The sequence below is a fragment of the Zootoca vivipara genome, chromosome 3, assembly GCF_965207765.1.
Source record: "Zootoca vivipara chromosome 3, rZooViv2.hap1.1, whole genome shotgun sequence".
NCBI lineage: Eukaryota > Metazoa > Chordata > Lepidosauria > Squamata > Lacertidae > Zootoca > Zootoca vivipara.
In genome coordinates, this window is record NC_142586.1 from 30,816,727 (window position 1) to 30,843,447 (window position 26,721).

The 26,721-nt window shown below is 40.1% G+C and overlaps 1 protein-coding gene across 41 annotated transcripts in view; it reads right to left on the bottom strand.

Annotated features, from left to right (window-relative positions):
- The window catches only part of DST (dystonin), a 299,278-nt gene that overhangs the window by 38,119 nt on the left and 234,438 nt on the right, over positions 1-26,721 (bottom strand). For 38 of the 41 annotated variants that reach the window (XM_035109746.3, XM_088665773.1, XM_035109753.3 and 35 more), the window contains 17 exons: positions 25,792-25,958; positions 25,216-25,375; positions 24,653-24,979; positions 24,316-24,400; positions 21,146-21,387; positions 20,224-20,430; positions 17,084-17,203; positions 16,833-16,940; positions 15,849-16,067; positions 14,162-14,365; positions 12,881-13,112; positions 12,545-12,771; positions 10,659-10,781; positions 10,055-10,156; positions 5,072-5,173; positions 2,597-2,770; positions 107-262 (listed from right to left, as the gene is read on the bottom strand). In XM_035109746.3, coding sequence (XP_034965637.3) covers positions 107-262; positions 2,597-2,770; positions 5,072-5,173; positions 10,055-10,156; positions 10,659-10,781; positions 12,545-12,771; positions 12,881-13,112; positions 14,162-14,365; positions 15,849-16,067; positions 16,833-16,940; positions 17,084-17,203; positions 20,224-20,430; positions 21,146-21,387; positions 24,316-24,400; positions 24,653-24,979; positions 25,216-25,375; positions 25,792-25,958 — 2,955 coding nt within the window. The remainder of the gene's footprint in view (positions 1-106; positions 263-2,596; positions 2,771-5,071; positions 5,174-10,054; positions 10,157-10,658; positions 10,782-12,544; positions 12,772-12,880; positions 13,113-14,161; positions 14,366-15,848; positions 16,068-16,832; positions 16,941-17,083; positions 17,204-20,223; positions 20,431-21,145; positions 21,388-24,315; positions 24,401-24,652; positions 24,980-25,215; positions 25,376-25,791; positions 25,959-26,721) is intronic. The other 3 variants (XM_088665785.1, XM_088665783.1, XM_088665802.1) reach the window with 1 other exon arrangement.

Genomic DNA, 26,721 nt, shown 5'->3' on the forward strand with positions numbered 1-26,721 from the left:
TGAAATCATGATTTGATGATGTACGAAACTGCTCTTTGCAAATGTTGCCATAAAAAGGACCCAGATATATCTACAACAATAAATCTCAGAATTATCAGTTACATACATGATGTTTAGCCAGCTCAATTTCAATAGCCTTGGGGTCACCACCCACAGGTTTCTGTTCATTCAGCAGGTCCTCTGTATGGGTGAGCCATGCGAGCAACTCATCCAGGGCATGTTGGAACTGCCCCAAAGCCAACAAAGCGCCTTCCAGCTTATGCTGTAAAAAAGAAAGGAAGGAATGGATGGAATTATTACTTTATGTTAAGGCCACAAGCGACTTAAAATGTCCTTAGTTGCATCAAACTTCAAATGAAGGATTGCAATAATGCAAGAGTGGTCAGCGAGGAGGTGCGTCACCATGCACCTGGCCTCCTGGAAGTGGAGTTGCTGCCAACTATAGAGAGGTGAGGCAGTCAGCAGTTTGACACTGTGCAGGTTGAACAGCAGAGCCTATCTAGCACTCCCACCAACATGTCCACCCAACCTCCCCACCACCTTGTCCTGCACCCTCTTAGTGAGCAGCAGCGACTCCACTGCCAGGATGCCAGAGGCAAAGCGCCGCCCCCACCCCCTTCTCACCAACTGCTCCTGGAATAAGAGATGCCATCTAAATTTTAATGTAATGTGCTTGAATGCAGCAACATTATCTGAAAACAATTCTAGACAGGGGGTGCAAAGTTAAAAGTTCTTTTGCAATTATTTATTTTTAGAAATCCATCCCAGGGTGAGCTGTAATATAAAAGGCATCATTTTGTCACCCAAGGAACTTGGATAGTTTGTCAAAGAGACAGAGTTGCTCAACACCAACCAGTGAGCTTCATGTTTGGATCAGAATTTGAAAATGGAGTTCTACCATCAAAACCCAACAATCTCTCCCCATGTATCTCATATGTCTGATTTAATATTGTGGTGTAGCAACTTACAATAAACCACTGACCCTAAACACACTGGAATATGTCCTCCTGCCATCTGCTTGGGGCAGGGACTAACATTTATTAATTTTTTGATAATGCACACTGATGAACCCATAGGAATAAATAAAAATAACTATGGTGTACAGCTTCTAGCTTCATAGCTACAACAACAACAGCCTGATTTGCAGGAAACATCTGCTGCCCGGAAGCTTATTGGAAACTGCTCCATGTGGCAGCTGTCTCCTTGTGTCAAAGTGGTCTTCTGTAGTGGCTCAATTTGTGGATCGGAACATTTTGACCATGCTAACCTAAAATATAGCCTAATTTAAAGTTTGCATTGCATTTGCATTGCAGTGCAGAAAATCTCCTAAGCTCAGGATTTCCAAACCCTCCCCCGCCCCCATGACCACTAAAAAATGTTGATGGCCTTGGTGGGCCATTTCCTGATTTTTTCTGTCTGTTATAGCAACTGTAATGTAACGTGCTAGATGCTGTATGATTTTCATTAATAGCTCTGGTGAAACCAGGGATGTTCTTGGGGAATCAGATTTATCAGGTTACACCAGCCCCTTATCTCGTGGAAATCCACTACGTGGAATACCTAGATTTCTCACAGCTGCCAGATTAAATGTCCTCGAATCGGCGGTCTTGTTGGAAAGGTACAGGAGAGTCCCATATGACCAGAGAACTTGTCATTGTCCCCAGGGAGTGGATGAGTCAACTGAACATATTCTTTTGACCTACCCTTTTTATGCAAACCTTAGACAAAAACTTATAGACCCACTACTCCTATGCCAATTTAGTCCTGTAGCCAGAGAAAGGAAGCTTTTGTTTTTACTGAAGAATGTTACTGGAACAACAGCCTCCTTGGTGGCCAAATTTCCTTTTTGGCCCTTAAGCGTCATAAGGTTAAAATTGACAGGGCTGACATGGGTCTAAATGTATAGCCTAATTTATTGTCGGTTTCAGTTTTAAGTTTTTTAGATGTTTAGATGTTAAATGTCTAGATGTTTTAAATTTTGTATGGATAAATGTTATTTCTGACTGACGCTCGGATAAAATTTAATTGAATTGAATTTTAAATAATATTTTTATTGCTTTTTTATTTGATAGAACTGTAAAGGTGAAAGGGTCCCTGAGGGTCATCTAGTCCAACCTCCTGTGAATCAGGAATCTCAGCTAAAGCATCCATGACAGAGGGCCATCCAACTTCTGCTTAAAAACATCCAAGCAAGAAGAGTCCACCACCTTCTGAGGGAGTCCGTTCCACTGTTGAACAGCTCTTACTGACTGAAAGTTATTTCCAATGTATTGCATTTTGCTGTATTACAATTTGCATTCCAATCAATTCAAATTGTACTACACTAAAAACAACAACAATGCAATATTTTAACTGAAAATAATAATTAAAAGAACTGTTAAAAAGTAATTTGAGTATTTGATGCTGACCCGCTATGGATTACCTGAATGAAAGGCCACAGTTTTGAGAACCCCTTCCCTAGCTCATGTAATAAACTTTGACACACAAGTGAGTTTCCACATGGAAACAGTTGCTATTGAAATTTCAGAGCACGAGTGTCAGAGATGCATTTCATGGCAACATAAGGCAGAATATTACCCTTTCAGTTTCCATTTACCTGGCGGCTAACAATTTTATCCTCCAGACTTTCCCACAACAGCTTAAGTTCAGACAAGGGGTCTTGTACGGTGTGCTTATCACTCTCCTCGGTCACCTTCTTCAACAACAGCTCTGCTTGGTGGTTCAGCCGTTCCATTTCAATCTGCTGCTGATAGGCTTCTTTCTTAAATTGCTGTGGAAACCAAGGAAGACAATAGTCAACAATGAATATCACCTAGAGAATAGTGCTTCTCCAAAAATAAGACACCGTCTTATATTTATTTTTCCTCCAAAAAAAACACCATGGTGGCTTATTTTCAGGGGATGTCTTTTTTTTTTTTATTAAGTATGGTACAGTTAAACCTACAAGGTTAAACCGCCTATCACTATGGCTTATTTTCGGGGTATGGCTTATTTTCAGGGTATGGCTTATTTTCGGGGTATGGCTTATTTTTGGAGAAACACGGTAGGATGCTCTGTCCTTATTTCAAAATTGCCAAATAGGTCACATTGGATATATCTGCCCCTGGATTACCAATAACCAAGGCATGTGTTTTCTCCAAATTACTGTAACACAGAAGGCACACTCCACTCTTGCGCTGGAAAAGAAAACACATCCAGCATGCAAAAGCAGGAACATTTAAAACAAATTTAAAAATCAGTTTGTGCGTGTGCGCACGTGCATGCAGTAGCAGCTGTTGCACCTGAGTGTTTGTTTCCTGGCTTCCCAATGCCATCCATCGCTGCTGCTTACTAAGAGGGACAGTAGCAGAGCCAAGGCAACGGGTGTGGGTACAGCAGTGGGAGAATCAGACTGGGTCCACCACTCCTCCTGCACCATGTTGTGCACTTGTTGCATTCACCCTACCCCTCTTGGTAAGCAGCATGGCATTGGAAAGAGAGGTGAGAAACATAGCTTGTTGGCTGCAACTATGCACACACACACACAGAGAGAGATTAATGTCTGCATTCATTGAGGGTTAGAATATAGTTTTACCTGTACAACAATATTTTGTGGCTCTCTCTTGTTCGTTGTTATATTTACCTGACCCAGTCTACACTGACATGGCTGTTGTTTTCCACAATTTTTGGTGGTGTTATTTCATGTTTTATTGGATTTATACTTTAAATTCTTTTAATTGTTTGACGCTCATGTGGTTATGGAGTAACTAATCAATGTAATAAACAAATTAGCTGAATCCAGAAGAGTCTACCCCTTGTATTTTTACATGAGTCACTGTTCTGGGCATGCATTTTTTAACATCATTACATTTCTGAATTAGATATAATTATAAATAAATGCAGAGATGTGGAAGAACGACACTTCAGCAACCAATCACCAATGTGAGAATGTGTTTTGAACGTCAGTGGTTGATGTTAATGAATGCTTTCTCTTTTGTCAAAAGGCACTTCTTCGGAGCTTAAAAAAAATGCTTATTGAGAAGGCTGTTAAGTACAGGGACCCACAGACCAAGAACAACTATGCAAAACCAGATGAGCCAGGCACAGAAGAGGAAGGGAATCCTTTACACACCCGAAACTTGTTGAAGATCCAAGGAAGGAGGATTCATCAATAACTTCTTTCTGCCCTCAGCACACTTTGCAAGTCATTGGGCAGCCAGCCAACACTCCCTGAAGCCTCCCTGCTGTGACCCATTCACAAAATCCTATTCCCTATCTAGCCTAACAACTTTTACCAAAGATACACACTGATTCAATAAGAGAGAAGTAGAAGGGCTTCCCCCCTCACCCCTGTTACTGTATGCCCCTGGGTCAAGGTGATGCATCACTATCACCACTCTGCCCTGTTTTGATGATCTCTTAATCCACACTTTCATTTTTAGAAGTAATTTCTTAACCTGAATTTTCGATCTTCAACTCCTGCTGAGAGACAGGGCTTAAATATTGGCTGTTAAATTTCCTGTTTAATTTCCCAACATATTCAAGCCCTGCTTTGCACATACAACAACAGAGCTGGAGTGGATTCATCCAGTCTAATCCTGTGCGCTAAAACAGGATATCCTATACCATCTCTGCTTCCTGTGCAAAGCACACAACAGCATCCAGGTATTATGAAAAGAATGAGTCATATTTCCATTCCAAATATTGCTTTTAGAGTTGGCTGGGGATTTTGCTTTATAGTCCAGTGGGCTGCGGTGGAAATGAAGAGATCTATGAATGTTTAGGACTAATCCATGGTATGAAGAATGACAGGCTTTGCAGGAACTTGTGCACATTCTAAAAGGGAAGCTGGGTGTCATAAAAGTAATTGATGCAGTGATGAAAAAATAACCACTTGGGGGCGGGGGAAATCCACAATTAACCTGGAGAGGAAACTGATGTTGTAAGATTTTCAGACTCAGAAAGACTGTAGATTTTTAAACAACATGCCCATACGATATTTTTTTTTACTTTTTGTTACAGACTGAATGCAAAGTGATTCAGAACACTAACACAGAAAGATGTACATTTGTAAGAAATTACTGTTTCATACCTTCATTTCTTCTGTTTGTTGTTTTACTGTTTCTAGGTCTGTTCCAACTGGTGACATCGCAGCTAATTTACTGCCTGCGATATCCACCCAGTCAAATAGGGCCTGTAAACATATTGAATAAGAATAAGAAAATCAGGTAAAATAGTAGTCCAAGTAATGCAATAGCATAGCCTTATAGTAGGTGCAACATAATAATAATTGAGCTGTGAATGCCACTAAGTATATTCGCTACTGAATAACATTTTAAGTCTTAAAGGCAACCACTGTTTCATGCTCGTCTAATATGTTCATAACTGTGAACATGCGCATCACCACAACCTGGAAATGGCCTGAAAAGGGGGGGCAGAGGCAGAATGGGGCAGAGTGGGCTTATGCGCACTCCACTGATGTGCACGGGGGTCAGAAACATAACCCCCACACAAAACAGTTGTTGGCTGTACGAAGAATTTATAATTTTCTGCTGGGTTTTTCTACTGTGACAACTTTTTGTACACTTCTCCATTTCTGAATATAAGAGTTGTCAAGCATTTTTATCCCCAGAAAACCTACAATTGGGGCATCAATGGAGAATCTTGTGGCTTCTTAAGAGTTAACCAAATTATTGTCATGTATTTGTTGCAATCCTCTAATACCTACCTGCGAATAAGTTTCATTGGGTCATGCCTAGTATTGAACTGTCTTTAAAGCGCCACAAATCTCTTTGTTGTTTTTGAGGTAACAGATAGTGTGATCTGGCTATCCTTCTGGAATGTATGAGTCAAATCATTTATTAAAATTCTCAAGTTATCTGAAGGTCTTCAGAGGAAGCTCAGAGGATGATATTCAAACACTTTTCCAGTGCCATATCTATGACTCAAGATGGGTAAAAACGCAGCAGAGGGAGCCAGATTTTATAACATTCAAGGACATTTCATAACATTGGATAGCAAAGGCCACTTCACTCCCCATTAATGAGGTGTGAATTACTACTGGGGATCATGCATCAGCTTTGCTTGAGCAGTTATGTTCACACTTCACCTCCAACTTGGCAGCAGGTATTCCATTTAAGAGCATGCATACATGTGCATGCCTATATATCAAAGAGCACCTCTCCTACCCCAATAAAATCTAAGAACTAGCCTGCTTAGTTCCATTTGGTGGGAAAGAACCACATCTTTTTGGAGTGTGCACTGCTTCTGCAAGTGTCTTCTGGACATAATGTCATACTGGAGACAATGCAGGATAAAGACTAAGAAACTGATGGCTTTTAGGTTAGGAATTAAAGCCAAGTAATGAAAGTTGAAATACTGTATAGAAATAAGCACGTTGCTGAGACCCTCTGGTCAAATACAGTCTTTTTTTAAAAAAAATTTTTAAAGAGTCTAAAAAAGTAATTAGGCATGATGTTATGATGTTGTCCTGCCTCTTAACAATTTACCACAGTCCAACGTGCAATGCAGTTTCTAATGCAAAGATGGGGCATCTTTCTGGGCAAACTTTCTGGGAGCCACATGTCAATAGTGAGCAAGCCCAGAGGCAAAGTGGGTAACGCAACTAATGTCCAGTTTACCTTCAAATAGCAGGGCTTGATTCTACACTCACTCATCCAGTTTACTAAGAGGCACTATCAGAGTTCAAAAACACAATCCAGCCAGGCAAAGACACTCATAGTGGGTATAAAGTACTGTGACCTGGCGGAATGGGGTGCGGTTGAAGGTGGGTGGCCTGGGGTGAGTGCAAAGGGCCAGGCAGAGAGGGCTGGAGGGCTGCTCTGGTCTCCCCCGCCCAGGCATGAGGATCCCCACCCTTGTTCCAACAGGTAGTTAGTTATTCTATCTTTACAAACAATGTATGTGAACCAAAACAGTGAAACAGGAACCTCATTTACAATTACAAATGATCCAAAGATCTGCTGAGCAGATAAGATTTAGCAAGGCCAGTGATGAATTATTTTGGATAATAATTTTGGAATATGTGGGATGTTGCTCACTATATAGAATCAAATCACCATCAGGTAAGTTAAATTTTATGGGTGGCAACATGAGAATGGGCCTTCTCTACAGTGGCACCCTGTGTGAGGAATGCTCTCCCCAGGGAGGTTTGCCTGTCACCTTCATTATACACATTTAGGTGCCAGGCAAAAACATTCCATTTTAACCAGGCCTTTGGTTGATTTGATTAACATCCTACGCCCTTTAAAAATGTGGTTCTTCTTGGGAGGGGGGGGTTATTGGGTTGTTTTTATTTTGATTATATATTTTGTGGTTTTATATTTTGATTTTGTTTTGTGAACTGCCCTGAGACCTCTGGGTATGGAGCAGTATATAAATTCAAATTCAAATATAATAATAATAATAATAATAATAATAATAATAATAATAATAATAAATCAATAAGAATATGTTCAGATCAAAACCTGGTTATAGGATCAGTTACAATCACATGGGTAAATGCTATAAAACTGACCTTCAAACCTTGTGATAAGGAAAAGCAATCTTTATTGAAATAAGCAATTAGTAATCTTTCTAGAATTGATCTGTTGGTCAAAACGGACATCTAATGCTTATATTGTACAGTGGTGGGGCAGATGTTTAAAATTTAAATAAACTACTTTTAACATTTCTGTTCATAGCACTGTTTAACCACTTTTCTTTCTTAAAAAGTGCTTGAAAAATCATCAGCTAATTATAGCACTCCTATTACACACCCAGTGTACCTGAACTATAAACTGAAGCTTATCAATAGATGGTTAGGAAGCTAGCAGCCATAAAATGTGAAGATATTCAATTATAGACATGCTTATATTGGAGACAAATTTCATGTCAACTACTATGACATACCAGCAAATTAAAATGTATGGAATCTACCAAGTGAATCTTTTGTCCAAACTACAAAGGACCTTGCCGGGGAAAAAGCTTAGCCTCCCCCTTTTTTTTGCTTGAATGTCACCATCTCACATTTTGTCTGAGCTAAATGTATCATAGTGACCAAACTGTTCCGACAGAGGTTCTCTTGATCTACTGATGCATCCTCATTTTACTGTCATATAGGTCTTGTTCAGATGCAACAAAAAGTCATGGTTTTTCATTATGTGAATGTCAGGGGGACTCCCTACAGGGAGCCTCCCCCCATCATCCTGACCAGCACTTCGCCCAGCGCTAGCAACAGGTCAGGGGAAAGTGGAATGGAAGGGAGAAGGCTCAGCGAGGCATCAGAGCCCTGGCAACACTCTGGAGAACAGACGGTGGAAGAAGGGCTCAGTGACATATCGAAGCCCCTGCACCACTCTGACCATCTAGGGGAGGAGGGACGGCTCAGGGAGGCGTCGAATCCCAGGCACCGTCCCAGCCAGCAGGGGGGGGGAAAGGGACACCGCTCCTTCCGGCGCCCGAATTGAGGTGTGCGCCCAAACGCAGGGCAAAGGGGCGGCGTTTCGGGGTGCCCCGGTTATTATGCTGACCCTGAAGCCAACGACGCCATTGCCGGGTTCTGAGAGTGACTAGGCGGTCATGTTTTCTGCTATCTCTGCACTGTAAATAGTATGCACAATAAAACCTTTAAAGACACAACGGACTGGAGCCGCAACAACTCCCTGACAGTGAATGACCAGCAGGAAGTCTCAGGATCATGTGATCCTCATCTCCTTCCCCCTACTTGAAATGTGAAGTGGTAGAAATGTGAAGGTTTTGTTACCAGTTTGTAACAAACCATGGTTTCCTGTTCCATCAAAATCTGAGAAAGTGAGGCATCCAAACCAGCATTTGATAATCTGCGCTAACCCGTTTGTTACAAACCACAACTAAAGCTTTACATTTGCTCCTCTGATGCATACAGGGGAGGGAAATGGAAGAAGGGAAAACATGTGAGTTTGATTATTGCTCTGGTTTGTACACATAACAGCAGACCAAGGTTTGTCTCTACATCTGACCTAGGTCATGCCTTTAGATGTAGTCACAAGGAAAAAATACCTATGCATAGGTCAGTATCGTGCCCATATGATTTTCCTTCTACAGCAGCTCAGGGTGGAAAGAAAAAAGGGGAGGGGGGGTTAATTTATAAAATGCCCCCTGTGCTGTGGTGTTCCTTCTCCCTCTTTCTCTCTTTTTCTTAGGAGACGAATAATATGCTAGGAGATACAATCACACATATCCAATGTAGCACACTGCATGAGCCATAACATGCATTTAACTTTGGATGGTTCATGCCCTAGTATACTTATTTTTTAATTGTTCATTTAGAAATTTAGTTGCCCCACCCTATGTTTTAGGGCAGAGATGGAGAACATAGGGCCCTCCAGGTGTTGCTGGGACTACAGTTCTCAACATCCTTGAGTGTTGGCTGTGCGGGCTGGCACTAACAACAACAACAACAACAACAACAACAACAACAACAACAACAACAACAATTTATTTGTACCCCGCCCATCTGGCTGGGTCTCCCCAGCCACTCTGGGTGGCTTCCAGCAAAGATTAAAATACAATAAAATGTCGCATATTAAAAACTTCCCTAAACAGGGCTGCCTTCAGATGAGAACCACAGGTCCCCCAACCTCTGTTATAGGGGAATGCAACACTATTATAAAATCAGGATCAATAAAACCAACAGAATATCCACTAACATAAAATTAAAATACCCAATTCCACCAAAAGCCAGCCCAAACAACAAGGTTTTCTTGTGCTGCCAGAAAGAAGAACATAGGCTTGTATTTTGCTTGAGAATTCCTCACTCTGGGTCCTCATCATACAAACTTGGTACAGTAATAGAAAAAACTGGGGTGCCGTGCCCCAAGCAAATTCTAAAGTTGAGGATCTAAGAACTTGCAGCAGGATGAAGATGAGGTCACAATCGTGTACAACCATTAAGTGTTTTATAGGTTAAATGAAAACCAACATTTTCAATTGTTCTGAACCAACAATTTGGAAGCAAATCAGGGGTCTCTGGCTGATTAAAAATGCTACTCTAGAAAGAAAGAAAGAAAATTAGATAATGCTAGAATAACCTTACCTGCAATCCATCTTGATACTGAACAGCCGCTTGCATTGCTTCCTCAAGCTTGTCAACACGTTCTTTCCATGCTTTATTTAAAGCATCCGAAGCAGAATTTAGCTGCATTTTAAATGGAGATTCAGTTGAATAAAAAACTGGAAGGCAATGTCTATAACCTACATATTAAAATTTAGGATTGACATTAGATTAAGGTTTCTCTATCTGCAATATAAAAATTGTGCAAGAGCTTCCCTAATATTATAATAAGAGCAAGGAACATCACCTAAATCTAGGTGGATATGTCTCTATCACGGACCAGGATCCCTTCCACCCGGGTTTTGGTGGCTTATTACCATACCATAGTTAAATATGTGGATGATTCCACTTATCAGTGCAAGTTAAACCATAAGCTTCATTAGTTTATTTCAGTTCTGCAAAGGGCCTTGAAGATTTCAAAATCAAACTAGAAGCCAGTGTGGTGAATTTTACTTTTGACTCCCCAAAGAACCCTATTTGTTTGCCAAGTATTTAAATTAGGCACCATACATCAGCTTAAAAAAAGAAACACCTTTCTATCCATTTCATATGGGCATAAAATGCTAAACATTTACATGACTCATACCTCATCTATGCTCTTGTTGACTAATGGTTTGTCAGGTTCTCCACATGCTGCTATCAGTTCAGAGCCAAGGCTTACCACTACATCTAAGTCTTCTTGTAACCCATCTATCTCTTCTTTAATAGTCTAAAAAAGAGAAACAAAATGTTAAACTATGTTAAATTTTCCATAATATTAAATTTACTGTAATATTTAAGATTCATTCAAACATTATTTGCTATGCATGAGTGTTTAACTAGCATAGCATAAGACTATGCTGACTTAAAAAATATATTGATATATAAAGAAGATGACATCATAAAGGAGGGAGTTTAAGAGCAGATTTTTCTTCACCCATTGGGCAGAAGGTTGTTGTAGCAGGGGCTTAACAATTCCTCTATATCCAGAACATTACAGAGCCACCTGCTTAGAAAAAGCTTTCAAATCAATAAGCTAACATTGTAGCCATACAGTGTGGAAAAATTACACCATAATGCTAAGAAAATAAGGTGAATACTAGCCTTTTTTAAAACAAATTATTAGGTCTTGCTTCTGAATATTATCAAATAAAAGTGCAATGTGTCACATGGTCCCAGGCTGCTATTATTTCCCTGTAATGAATGTTTATGACTTTTGTGAATAAAGGTTGGAAACCAGAGCTGTTTTAGGCATGTCCAATGGCAGTGAGATTATATTTACTCCCTCTCTTCCACTTTATTCCACACACATCCTACCACAGCAAATCACAAACGGCTTAGGAAAGTCCTCTTACTTCAACAGGCAATACTGGGGAGGGGAGTGCCTATCAGGAACGTAAACCAAAAGACCAAACTTGTGCAGTCATTTGAACACCAAGTTGGGAGGGAGATTGGTCTGGGTGAGTACGGGCAGTATTTTAAGGGTGATTAATGCATGAATTTCCCCCCCACTCAGTGGGTGGAATTCAACGTCACACTATGCCAATATTCCATCAGCAAAGGCATTTCTGCTTGTCAGGTGCAACTATCTCCCCTTCCCTCCCTCTCCATGCTGTTCTGGGGATTCCCCTGACCCTCCAGAGCAGATCTGTGAGAGGTGAAGAGGGAGAAGAGGGGTGAATCTCTATTGAGCTAGTAGAAGTTCTTGTGCTGGCTTCCATTAGCAAACTGGGTTAACTGAATCTGGCCCAATGCTTGAATCACCATTAGGTGGCTTATAAGGGCATAATAGTCATCAGAAAGAACGCAGAGTCCTGCTGGGTTGAGGCCAAAGGCTTATCTAGTCCAGCATCATGTTCTCACAGATGCCCACAAGCAGGTCCTGTGATTCCCAGGAGCTGATATTCAGAGGCAAACTGCCTTTGACATTGGAGGTAGAACATAGCCATCACCTTTCATCATTACTTCAAATGCATTTCCCCCCATGCAAGTCTTTTCCTTCAGCAGTGCATAGACTCTGAAGAGAAAAGGGGGCATTACTGACTAGTGCAGGAAGGCAAAAAAAATGCAGGCCATGATTACCTGTGGTATTGCATTTGTTACATACAGGGAAACCCAGCCAGATGGGTGGGGTATAAATAATAATAATAATTTTGTTTCTTAAAGAAGCAAAATAAATCCACACATATGGTGCTGGACTCTATGTCTAGTCCTGTCCATATATAATGGGTAATTAGGAGTTCCCACAATGTTAATGAGCTGTGGAGAGCCTTGCACTGGAGACAGGAGGCGACAGCTCAGCGTGGCTCATTCACATAGCTGGAAACAATAGTTTCCAGTTACATCTGAACCAGCCATGATGATTTGTAAAGGAATTTCCATTAAACATAGCATAACAATATAGTCCAAACCACTAACATGCCTATACATGATTGCTAAGAAATACATGGGAGCAGGACAGTAGTCTAAGCCCAACAATTACATTTCACCTACCTCTGCTGCTTCTTGCTGTTGCTTTACCACTGAAGGATCAATTCCAGCTCCTTCTAGTTCTCTGATAAAATCCTGAGTATCCTTAATAGTGGCTATGAGAGCCATGTGATCACACCAGAACTTCTCTGCTAATTCCATTGCATCAAGCAATTTGGCCTCCCTTTCCTCAGCCAGGGTATGGATGTCTTCCCACATAAAGACCATTTGATCCAACTTATCCTGAACCACTAGGAAGCAAAATATACATGGGCAGGTATATAAAGTTCTGATTCTTAAAAGGTGCTTGTGGAAACTTGTTCATACATTTATTTTGAAATGTAAAATTTTGAAGTCTACCTTTAGCAGATATGTCCTTATCAGCGCCTTCTGAACGGGCAATCATCTCCTCTCCACGCTGCTTGAGGGTTTCATAGACTGGCTGAAGTTTTTCAAGGTCGACAGACACGTTCTTATTTTCACCGATCTGTTCTTTAATCTTCTCAACCTCAGCTGAGATGGAAGGTGGTTGCCTCAAACGTTCAACAATGCGTTCTAGGCTCTCGGTGGTCGAATCGATCTTGTCATGGAACTATCCAGACAAATGGGAAGGAGGGAGAGAAGACTGTGTGAGTGACAGATTATTAGCAACAGTTAAACGGAAATGGGTCAAACCAGAAAAAAACCCAATTATAGCTGAATGAACATGCTTAAAGCATCCTTAACTATTTTTGCATACGTGACTTTTTTTGTCTTTCTCAACAGATTTATGATCTTAGTTTAAGCAAAATTTATGCTTCCCAATCAAAGTGTCCAAATCATATCTGTCTGTTAGTGAACTAGGCAGCCTCACAGTACAGACCAATTGTTATCTGTCTCATCATCACCATGTATTAATACCATGTATTAATAGTTTCCTGAACATGGTTTTATAACACGGAGGGAATTAACACATTTTTTCTTACACCTATCCTTAGCCACAATGTGTTATGTCATTGAAAAAATGTCAGCAATTCACATTATTAGTAAGTTTTATCTAATAAATATCTTACTGCATTGGTTAATTACAGTTAACATTATGGGGCAGTGATTCATAGACATGTTATGAACATTAGCATCTAGCTGCTAGGTAGGTAGGATCAGAAAACTATAATGCTGTGGCATTACATTGGAAAGTTGGAAGTTCCTTCCTGCCAAGTCTGACCAAAAGTCACACTGTCCCACCAACACTATTTTTGGCAAAGACACCAGGAGAAACCCTGGACTGTCTTGACACCAATTAGCCTCTTTGATTGTGCGGATGCATGAACAAATCACTATTATGTAGGATACTGGCTTTATTATTCAGGGAAACACAATTTTGTAATTTCCAAATAGGGTAAGAATATTTCCATTTTTTAATTATGCCTTTCCTTCAAGGTTCTTGATGGCACATGGGTGGAGAAGGTTTAATTCACCAAAATACAATGTCCTTAATTCTTTAACAGGTAGGAAGAACAAATTTATGGACAATGATGGGAGTATTCACATATTTGGTGACGTAGTGTCTTGGCAAGTCCACTATGTACCTAGAGTCTATTGATTTAAGATAACAACATCCTGCAGTTGGAATATAATTGCTCTTCTAATAAATAATGTTACCTGGGTAGACTGAGAAATAGCTTCGTCCAGTGCCTGCGCTCGCTTTTTGACATCTTCTTTAATTCGACTATAAAGGGCATCAGCTGCTACATACTTCTCTTGGATTGAAAATCCTTCTCGTGGGCTCAGCTCCAGAAGCTGAGGTCCAGTTTTATTCATCTTATCTATATGAGGCTTGTGTTCAGCAATCAACTCTCGCAGTTGCTATAGCAAAGCAAAACACTTATCAGTATCTAACCCTTACATCGCCACATTCCAGCTGTCTGTGCGTCCAACACATTCAGCTGGCAAGGAGGTCTAAACAAACAATCCCATCTGCATGCTAAGACACAGTATAACTCATCCTGGATATATCCATTTAGCCTTATTGTTGTGTTTTCAGCTCTAAGCATATGTTTCCTTTATACTAGAAAATCAGCATTTTAGCCAACCAAGATATTTAAAAGGAACAGAATCTGGGAAGCAAAACAATATAACTAGTCAAAAGTATTCAACCAGTTGTCCGGCACTCTAAATGATTTATTAAGTAATGGCATTCCAGAAGATGCCAAATTGTTTAAATATGATTATAAATAGCTCGCTAGTGCTCGAGTGCTGTAACAAAAGCAAGCAAATCAAACCTCCAAGGTTACATCAAGGAATCATATATAATGTGAAAGATCATACAATATTTTTGAGACCCGCAGAAAATGCTGTGCTTTAAAATGGAAGCAACCAACTGTTGCACATTGTTCAGTTCCTTTTAAAGCATAACTTAATGGAACAAACTGTTGTAGTTTTAAAGTTCACTTTTAGAAGATGCTTCCAGGTACTTTTTCTCTTGTTTGTCTCCAGTTTCTGTTGTATAATCAGTGTGCCTTCACTACTACTCAATGCGGCTTTAGCTGATTTTTCTACCCAGAACACTCTCTATAATTAATCTCCAACTTTGCTAATATGAAGACATGCATGTTTCTCTTTATTGCTGCACTCTGCCTAATCAGGAACATCAGTCTTTAAGGCTGGAGGCAGAACCGAGTAACTGCTGGACTTCATGTTTCCAACATTGGGGGTCAGCCATCACTTCTTTCCCCAAAATCCTGGATACAAACTGAGTCTGCAGCACCTAATCCAATCCAGCCTGCAATCTCTCTTAAAACTGATTCTAAATGCAGACGTAGTGGCCACAACCATTTTTGTTGCTGCCTGCCCCCTCCCCTATCCTCTGCTTTGCATAACTTGCTGACTGATTAAGAGTTCTGTAGAACTCAAAAGATTGTGATATTTTGGCTAGTCCAAATTAAGGTGTTTCCCAACTGTGGATTTTTGGTGTTTTTTTCTTAGGGGACACCACAGCTTGCTTTGCATTCCAACTATTTTGGAGACTGTTGAACATTTTCATTCCTTAAAAACAATATAAATACTGTAATTCGTTCAGGGTTAGGCCACTAATTCACTAATCCACTTTTCACAATGACCGCTCTCCCTCGAGAATAACCTCAAACTTGTGGTTATATTAAAATAGTAAAATTTTGTTTCATAATAAAATGGATTTTGGGTGGTTGTTTTTTAATCAGAGAGAGTAAAAAAATATGTAAAACCTGATAAGTATTGGGCTGGTTTGGTGAATGTGACATGCTAAAGAGAGGGCTGCACTTCTTTTGACCTTTGGAATTAACAGCATTTTATAAGACGTCTGCAAACTTACCCGGTGCTCTTCTTGTTGTTGCTTCAGAGTTTCATATTCAAGGGCTGGTGCTGGAAGCTGTGATATTACTGTTTTTGTTTCCGTTAGCCATGGCCAAATCTCTTCATAAGTCTCCCAGAACTGACTGGCGAGAGACTGAGCTCTTTCGAGCTGCAGGTTCCTCTTAGAGTTCATTTGACAGAGTGTATTATACTTCTGCAAGAGGTTTTCCAGCTTCTTCTATTAAAGAAATTACCAACAAACACCAGCATTTATATTTTGGTTGGAGGCATTTTACAAGATTACCATTGTGGTAGGTGGCTATTCTTGCTATATAACAGGGTGGGCAATCTTTTAGTCCTTTAGGGACAAGTAGGCAGGTGCTTTGGGGGGGGGGGACATATCCACCAAGAGTTGTGGATTGAGCATTCTGGGTCCAATTCTATGGAACTCCCTCCTGGCTGATATCAAGGAGGCCCTCTTTCCTGTTGAATTTCGAAAGTCTACTGAAGGCCTTTTTCAATTTCAACAGACATTTCAAGTACGTTTTAAGAACATAAGATGAACCTGCTGGATCAGGCCAATGGTCCATCTAGTCCCCCATCCTGTCCTCACAATGACCTGTGGAAAACCAGCATGCAAGATTCAAGCACAAGAGCACTTCCCCCCTCCTCTGGTTTCCAGCAACTGGTATTCAGAAGCATTGCTGCCTCCAGCTGTGCAGAGCATAGCCATTATGGCCAATAGCCATTGATAGCTTTATCCTCTATGAATTTGTCTAATCATCTTTTAAAACCATGCAAGTTAGAGGCCATCACTGCCTCCTGTGGGAGCAAGTTCCATAGTTTAACCATGCGCTGCATGATGCAGCCAACTTGAGGCAGCTTCAGCTTTCAAGGCACACTTACATCATCTTAGTGGGCTCCAGCGACATGGCTTGGGAATCACTTACGCATGCAGATTTTCAAAGTTATTGGTAAGCAAGTGCAAATCATGCTCCATTACCTTCATGGTTTGTTTGTCCTCTTCCGTGCATGTCTTCATAATCTCATCCCCAGATGCAACAAGCTCTTCTATTGTATCCTTGTGTTTCAAAATCTCCATGGTAAATGCCTAATTACATAATACAATACTGTGGTATTAGGAATATGAGGACAGAGCAAAAGCCTGCACTATAATGGTTTGAAAATTAAATCATGGCAGAAAAAGTAATGGTCATTAATTATTGCATTACAGATGGAATCACATTTGTTCACCTTTTGAACTTGTAGCTGAGCAATGGTCTGGTCACGTTCAAGCCTAATGTCACCCAGAGACATCAGTTTAATTTCAGTCTCCTCAACCCAGGCTAACTCAGTGCCGGCTGCTTGATCAAACTAAAGAAAACACAGAAAAAATAAATTAACAATTCATAAAAAAATAACTTCAACCGGATGGGTAGAGGGTTTAAATGGAAAAGATATTTAAGAAAAGACATTTGATAAGATTGAGAGCTGGGGATCATAGCTCAGTGGTAAGACTGCACTGGTTACATTTACACAGCCCCAAGTCCTGTTTATGAGAACCTGTTTATATTTTGGATATCAAAGCCAGTATAACCCTCAGTTGCGAAGCTGCCTCTGGGCCAGTTCTAGAATGGTGGGTATTTTAAGCTGCAATGCTAAGAACATGTGTTGCAACACCTTTGGGAGGGGATAGAGGATGAAGCGATCAAGGTGTCAATGGCAACAAGATAGTGCCTGTTAACATCCCTGCTAGACCATAAGCTTTCCAGTTTGTGCATTTAGACCTGGAAGAGGAGATGTGGCGTCTTCACTTAGAGATATGATGGAGGATGAGAGAAACTGGGTATTCTTAAAGCGACAGGTAAGGCAAGGCAGAACAGTGCAACATTCTTCAGTGGCATTTGTCAAACACATATCGAGTAAGAAAGGTAAAGATTGTAAGCAGTGAGCCAAATATCTTTGAAAGGCAAGTGTGATGTTTCTGTGCAAAGCTCAAAAATATACGAAAGAAACACAGTGATCATTTACAACAGCACTAATTTGCAACAATATAATTTTCCTCCCTTTGCTGTGATAATTTAATGTAATAGGAGAAAAAAACTTCGCCATACATGAAATTGAAACAAGTAGCTTCAAAGCTTGCTGATGAATTTTTGTTCAGCAGCTGCTTGCTAAAGTTTCCCTTTGAAGTTATTTTGTTGAAGAATAATGACTTTCAGGTCAGCAGCACAGCATCCTGGAATCAGTGCTAGTAGTTACGAGTGTGAGGCTAGGTGACTCGTTGCTGTGATTGAATATAATGCAGCTTATACCCACACAGTTTATTTTTATTTTAAATAAACTCTAGGGTTCTCTGTGACACTGAAGAGTATATCAAAATCAGCTTATTTCAGAAGTGTTACAAAGAGGAAGCAGGAAATGTCAGAGCCACATTATATTTTATACTTGAACCAGAATTCTCTGTCAAAATTCTCACAAACATCAAAGGTAATATAAATACTTGCTTTTCTTTAAACATCTCTTGCTCTTGTCCATCTTTAAGATTATTTCCCTGCCTCAATAGAGAGATTATTTTTTACTTAGGCTAGATCAATGGCATTAAAATCCATGGGCAGCAAAATAGGAATTGCTTCTTGGTAGAAGTTGACAGTCCAGTTGTGCGAATGCAAGTCATGAGTATCTATACAGCATACACATATTTTTTTCCTCTGAAAATCTAATCCTTTCAGAGACCACTAGTGGATTTCTTTCAAATATCATTTCCCGAACATGCATGGAAGAAGAGAGCAACTTCGTGCCCACTGAGCTTCCCCCCACCATGACAATACTACTGGCTGTACCCTGACTTCCACACTCTGGGCGAAGGTTCTAAAGAAGGGAGAGCCCACTGTATGAACCTAGATTAGCACTCTGATCACAAAGGGTTCTAAGACAGAGGCAGAGCCTATACACACACAAAAAGCAGACTCCTCATTTCAGACCTTCCCCTTCAACATGCAGATGGGGCAGGGTCTGTTATCCATCCAAATGTTCCATCCTCAACTTTGTTTCTTCCCTTGGGCTCACCAGACCAGTTCTCAACTGAACTTGAGAGCTTTGGAGAACTTTGAGAGCCTTCCCCATCCTGGTTCTTTCCAAATGCTTTGAAATACAGTTTCCATCACTGGCCATACTGGCTGGGGCTGCTGAGATCTAGAGTCCAAATTATATTGAGGGCACCAAGTTGGAGAAGGCTACTGTAGAGCAATTGGTATGCCCATGAAGCACAATACTTGAATGGTCTAGTTTAAACAGACAAATAAATATACACAACAAGTTTCAATGTGAATCATGTTCCTAAAAGAAAGAGGTAGAGAAACTGATAAGGTGGCTAACTTTTATTGGACCCACTCATGATGGTGGGAGCATATGCAACCTTTAGAGGTCATCAAAATTCTTCATTATATCTGATGCTTTCAACATATGCTGGTTGAACAAGAAATAATCCTATTAAGCTGCTTGAGAAAGTTGGTAATTTACATATTTGTGGTGACAGAGTCACTTCCAACTGAAGGTGAAATTTAATGGATAAGCTGCCATATCTTATTCTTTAATTATGAATCATGACTGAAAAGCAAGTTACGTGGGCTGAGGTTTCTCCATGTTTTTCATGAGTAATTCTTTATCACACTGTTTAATCTATTTGAAACAAGCCACAAACATTTGCTGTCATCTCACATTTATAATCAGAGAAGGTACTTTTGGCCTGGACATTCCGTTTTGAAAGAGAGGCATATAAACTGAGTCATACTAAATTAAAGGGCCAACAAATTAGAAGCTCTAAAAAACAAAAAGAAAACCTTCAAACAAAACACTGGTGTGCATATTAGGCCCATTTTAATGCTGCCCACAACTGCAAATAATGTTTATATTTCCTGCAAAACTGCATCCACTGGCTACTGTACACATCTTTACTTCAACCATTCATTTACACAAGCTGATATATGACCTACATAGCAGCATAAATAATAAGTTACGGGGTTTGAGTTTACAATTCTTTCTGTACTGAAATTCCCACTGAGATCACTGCATGATGCCACTCGTAATGCCTCTCAGTATGAGACTGATCTGTAATTTCTGTGTCAACTAGAAGACAGATGGCTACAACAATGACTGGATTTGTTTTGGTCTAGGACTCCTGTCTGACAACTATGACCAAGCTCTTTTCAAGTTTGGCCCTAGTTCTTGCAAAGACGTAGCATTCATGTGCCAATAACATGAATAGCAGCCTTTTCTTTTGGTACGGATTCCCAGATATACACCCAGATGTATTCCTAGAATAGATAGACAAATATACATATATATTTTTCCTATCACGCATAGACTGAAATGAGATTTATGGTCATTTTTACCTGCTGCGATCTGAAAATGGCAGCATCAATTTCTTCCACTTTCTGAGTTATAGTGTCGTTCACTAATCTGTACCGTTCGTTGTCTTCTGTGATCATTTTGTCTATCCCTTCCCTTGCTCTCCATGGCACCAGTTCAAGCAAAGCACTGCTGACTTCGTTAAGAGTGTCCAGTAAGCATTTATTGTCTTTTGCTTCTTTTTTCAGTGCCTAAAAAAGAATATTTAAGGTTAAACAAATTAAAAATAACACATTGGCACAGAAACAAAATCTGCACAGCTCAAAGGTTCCAGCCATGGAGCTTTTTTGGTCTTCTCCCTCTCCCATCTTCAGTTTTTTTATTTAGTTTAAGAGTACATAGTTGAAATGTTACAGCTGCAAGCCAAAGCTATAAATACCACTCTTTTCAACTCGACTACCTTTGCTTTTGTTACAATCATGCTTGGGACCCCCTAACCTCTCACACTAATCATCAAACATGACCAGGATGTTTTTAGTGTTCACAGGTGAAAAATAGACCAAATATTTCATCCTGATTGAGCTAGTTTTTCTTCTAAGCATGGAAGCTTCGCTGTGCACATGCACCTATCTATCTATCTATGTCATCTATATGACCTACCCACATGATGCTGACACAAGCCTCTAAACTAATAAAAGGTGATAGTACAAAAGAACAATACTCCATATCTCTCTCTCCACCTCCCTCCCCTACTCTGAAATGCATTCTCGAAATATGATAATGCTTCTTGCTTAGCCAGAGGAAGGGTGAAGGGATGTGCATGAGGTGTGAATATATGCAAAAACGTCCCAACTTCTGTGTAGCTGTACAAAGGGAAGTGTCATGCCTGTTGCTCCACCCACTTTTGCCACTGGCATGTGGCCCCCGGAAGGCTGCCCACAAGCAAACACAGTATTTTACGCTCACCTTTTGTCTTTCTTGTGCTTGACTTAACTCTTCACCTTTGGGGACCTGCGCTTCGTACAACTGTAATTCCACCTCAACTTTATCCAGCCAAGTGCAGAGTTTCTCATGAGCTGACTGCAGCTGACCGGAAAGCTGTAGAGCCTGTTCTAAAGTCTTGGACACATCAGAACTCAGCTTAGTTATGTCCTTGTACCTTGTTTTAATGCCTTCCAATTTATCTTGAATTATGACAACTTCATCACCTGCAATGCGAAAGGGGTATTTAACACACTAATCATCTAAAACGAGCAGGATGTTTTTAGTGTTTTAAGTCCACAGGTGAAAAATAGAACAAATATTTCATCCTGATAGAGCTAGTTTTTCTTCTAAGCATGGAAGCTTCGCTGTGCACATGCAGCTTTAGCCCACCCCACCCATCTTATTTTAGATTGGGCTCCACCAAAATAAATCAGGATTCTCTAGGTCAGGGATGAGGAACCTGTGGTCATCCAGATGTTGTTGGACTACAGCTCTCATCTTTGCATGATTATTGGCTGGCTCTGATGGAAGATGGACTCCAACAACATCTGGACTCCCTATCCCTGTTCTATGCCCTGACTCACATCAATTAAGTCATCAGCACAAGCTGGGATCCAAAATGATTCCTGAGTAGGTGTCAGGCAGTATGGTAGGCAGAGCTCAGTACTCATGGCTCAGGGTGTAGCCTGAAGTTCAGAATCGGTCTCTCTGAATATGGGAATAACATGATAGCATTCCAAGCTAAGGAGGAAAATGGATTGCCTTTCCTTCCAACACCGCATGGCAGCATTATTTGACTATATCTTGGTATCTGAAGAAGTGTGCATGCACACGAAAGCTCCTACCAATGATAAACTTAGTTGGTCTCTTAGGTGCCACTGGAAGGAATTTTTTTATTAAAAAAAAACAACTATGTCTTTTCTCCAATATAAATGAAACTACACAAACATTGAGATTTTGTGGTATGTAAAGTAATTAATCCATTAAAATAAGGCAGATAATGAATCAACTGACAGCGCTAATTACAATTAAGAACATTTTCCTCTTTGAGTGGCTATGTCCATGCAATTGCCGTTATACAGAGAGTAAAAGTCAGAATTGAAACTGCACTGTTCGTTATACTATATGTTTATCTTTCAGTGAACAATTCAAGTTCTAATTCTGTAATTCATCTCCTTCTCTCCTCTCTCCCTTCTTCCCAGCCCCAAACTATGTATATCTTGGAAAGTTCATGGAGTTAGAGACTGGAAAATTTAGAAGATGTTGGTCTACAAGCCAGACATGCTGTGTGCAATTGGAATGCAACTTTCCCACAGTACTAGGTCTACTGTGGGGGGAAGCAGCCTCTCTCACAGCAATAGGTAGACTAATTGCTCAGTCATTTTTAAAAAGCTTTTTTTTTACATTTACTACAACATTCTTCTTTACAGCTCTTTAAGCAGTCTATTTAATCCTTCTTTACATCTACTGGCTGAGATCCAAATGGACATGCATCATGATACCACACATTACAAAACTGCTTTAAAATGCTGAAGTGCTACTCAAAAGTCATAAAATAAGGAACTATTAAAACTATAATCCAATTCTTCCAGGACCATGCATATTCAAGTTTGGGGTGGGTGATCATACTCGTTTGCTCTAAAAGGTGTCCAAACTTTTCAAGAGTTTCAACTGAATACTGTACTATAAAAAAAGTCTCAAGTCGCTTTTAGTGTTAAGTTCAAAACTTTTAAGATGCTTCTTTACCACCCTCCACTGTACTTCATTTCCAAATCCCTGAACCCTAAGACTCCCAAAAAGTTGGGTGTCTTGTCCCTAGCAGAACAACATTTCATGATGAGACCTGGAATGGGAACTCTAAGAGAAATAATTTCCAGAGGCAAAGCCATGGTCTATATGCTATTTCCATAAAGGATAAGGCCTTCCCTCTCCCTGACAGAAACAACACATGGAAAGTTAGTTTCCTGTCAGGCATTCTGGGATTTGTAATCCCTATTTTCAGCAGGAAAATATGCTCTGTCAAAGGCTGGTAGCATTTTTTTCACTGTCTCTCCATTTCCGAAATCGAAGTTTCTGTTCTATGGGACAACATCTCTTACCTTCGCTGCAGGATCATTAGCCATAGCCCTGAGCTCATGCCAAGAAACACTGGGTCAGTACCTGCAGCATTGCCCCGGGAATTTGAATACACTCCACTCCAGAACAGTAGCAGCTAACCACTTGTGCTGGCTCATGACATCACCTTACCCCATGGCCTCCCGGCTGATCAAGGAAGCAATGGACTAAGAGAGGAGAATGGGAAGAGTAGGGGCCAAGTCTATTGCTCCCCACAACAATATTAAAACTGGATCCAGTGTGTGCTCAAAATTTACAGAGGGCGAAATCTGTGAAGGCTATTTCACCATTGTTGTTGTTTAGTTGTTTAGTCGTTTAGTCGTGTCCGACTCTTCGTGACCCCATGGACCAGAGCACGCCAGGCACTCCTGTCTTCCACTGCCTCCCACAGTTTGGTCAGACTCATATTCGTAGCTTCGAGAAAACTGTCCAACCATCTCGTCCTCTGTCGTCCCCTTCTCCTTGTGCCCTCCATCTTTCCCAACATCAGGGTCTTTTCACCTTCACCATATATTCCCCAGCAGTAAAGTGAAATTCTCCAACTGTTCAAACATCTGTTAGGAAATTCTCTTCTGAGAAATTTCCTATCAGCCCTAAATTTTCCCAATAGCTCTGCACAGTAGACCAGTAGAATATTATAGCAGGAAGGCTGAGGCTGAGTTAATGGTTTGCCTATTGTCACCCAACAAGTTCATGGCTGTGGTGAGATTTGAACTGAGGACTCCCAGCTCATGCTCTCAACCACTATGCTACACCAACTCTCATTACTGCTTTCTTTTCACATACATACTTACCTGGGAGTAAGCTCTGCTGAGCTCAGTCATGCTTACCTCTGAGTGGACAGGTATACTATTACACTGTAAAACTTTATTACACACTGCACCCATGATTTTAAAGTTATCCCATTACTTATGAACAAAAAGGTTTTTTTTAATGAGCTTTAAAAAGGTTCCAGTAAGAGTCAGTGGGCCCCAAGAAGTTTCTACTTTACTTGTCTTTGTTGTCATAAATCATTAATTTCCTTATGGCTTTCTTACCTGTTGTTTGTTTGAGAAGCTCCAAACCATTTTGTATAGCCTGATCAACATTTTGCTTTCTGAGGAGAATCTCTTCTTGGAGAGCCTAGAACATTTTAGAATGCTTTTATCATTAGAGAAGTCATAATTTAAAATCTATAAAGCTGAAAGTCTATAAGCAGCCACTTATTCTCTCAGAGTGAGAACTGGAGCGGGGTGCGGGGAGGATAAAGGCTTAAAAATAAATGAATAGGATACACAATTAAATGACTATAAAATAAAATATAAAATATGAGATGTAATACGAAATAGTGCTAAAAATGGTAAAATAAAATCAACAGAAAATAAATGGAAATACCAGCATTTCAGTTTGTTGTTTCACAAGCAAGTCAGTATTGTAGTCTTGGACTGCCAGTTTGCTCAGTTTCTCATGAACTTCATTCAGCCAATTCATCAATTCAACTTCATCTTCTCCAAAAATTTGAGCATTGCAATAGGCTTGCTGTAGAAGCTGAGCCCTACTGCCACTTTTCTCTCGAATCTCAGTGTATTGGGCTTCTGAAGAATATAGTTTCTCCTGCACCATTTCCTTATCTTCCTTGGAGCTCAATGCCTTTAAAGCCTGACCAATATTAATAGCTTGCTGCAAATTTTTGTTGCGAGTGGCGATGTCTTCCTCAAAGGCCTAAATGAAGTTGTCAAAGTAGCGAGAAAAAGAAAAGAAAAACAAGCAAACAAAAAAACACACACCATAAAACCAAATATGAAAACAACTCAAGAACAGCCAAAAGAATGTAACTTTGATGGTAAAAAGAAGCATATAAACAAAGTAATTAAAAAATGTGTTGGGGGGAATAATCCACTTTTGATTTACAAACCATTAAAAAAAATGCCCCAATGAAAGGGACATTAAGATCTTACTTTATGTTGAGAAATCTGCTGTTGTAGTTTGGAAGCCTGTGTTCCAATGGGTTCTGAATTTGAAAGCCTCTTTTCAGTGATGGTTAGCCACTCAACCAGTGGTTCTAAAGTTTCATGGAATTGCTGTGCTACAGCTGAGATACCTTCCAACTGACGATTCCTACAATATGTGAAAACAAAGCACATTTTGTGGGATGAGGGATGTATGTAATACTAAAAAGTTTTTTAAAAAGAGCTTGGAAAGAACTACTTCAATAGGTTGACTGTATTAGTTCAAAAATCTCTGAACTACACCCAAAAGTAGTTCCCATAATTGGAAGATTATGGGAGACATCCACTTTACTACAAGAACGGGTGATTATGTGATACTGATTTCCCCATATTATTTCACTGAAATTTCTAAAAATAAAACTTGGAATATACTCAGAGCTATTTTCTCATTTAGCTTCAAATGCAAATGTGAATCTTACAATTAACTGGATGAAAATGTTGCTATAGCTCCAAATTAGTTTCTAATGCTGTATCAAGGAGTACATACTACTGTACTGCTAAGTGAATTGCAAACATTTCAGGTACCTTGTTTCTGCTTTGTCAAGCAGGGCATCCCATCTGCTATCCAGGAGGCTCAGCTGTTTCAAGATCTTCTCTTTATCAGCGGGCTCTGCTGACTCTGCAATTTTCTCCCCTTCACGCTTGATTAGTTCAACAGTGGGTCTGCGGTCATCCAGCAATCTCTGGAGAAGCTGGAGACAAAACAATCAAAAATCAAATTGCCAGGAAATGACTGTTCACTACAAGGCTGTAAAAAGATTAAGAGGCAGATTCTTCAAGGTCTTGTTTACCGGCAAAAAGAGGCAGGCTTAAGGGAAGAACTTTCTGAGATGGCAGGAAATTGTGAGGGTGCCAGCAGTATTACAATGCAAGTGCCATAAATTGCATAAATAAGTAATTTCATTATGAGAGTGAGCAAACTGTACCAATCTTAGCATCGGTTGTAAAGGTCTACTAGCATCCTTCCAAATGTTTTCATTCAGATTTCTTTTCAATGCTATCCTGGAAGCTCTGGAAGGGCTACAGATATACAAGCCTTATATGAGGTATGATGTTGACATGTGCCGGGGGGGGGAGGGGGGAATCACAGTGGGATAACACATGACAGTGCTGGGAACTTTTGGGGAAGATTTTCCATTTTGGAAAAAGAAAGCAAAGGAAATTTTCTGCTCCACATAAGAACTCTCCCCATCTTTTCAATACGCTGGTGATGTTTGCAACTATCCAGTGAAATCCAGAGAAATATCTGCCTATTTATTTAGTGCTCACCTTTCAGAACACTTGTGGCCACATACAATAAGATGAACACAATTCAGGGCTTAATGATGCGCCTAAGACCAAATTATTTTAATGGGGAATCAAACATGTTATAACTTTCTCTGGATTGTGTCCCAAATTTTCAGTACAAACATATGATCATTTCGGAGAGGATTATGTTGCGCGCAGCTGCAACTT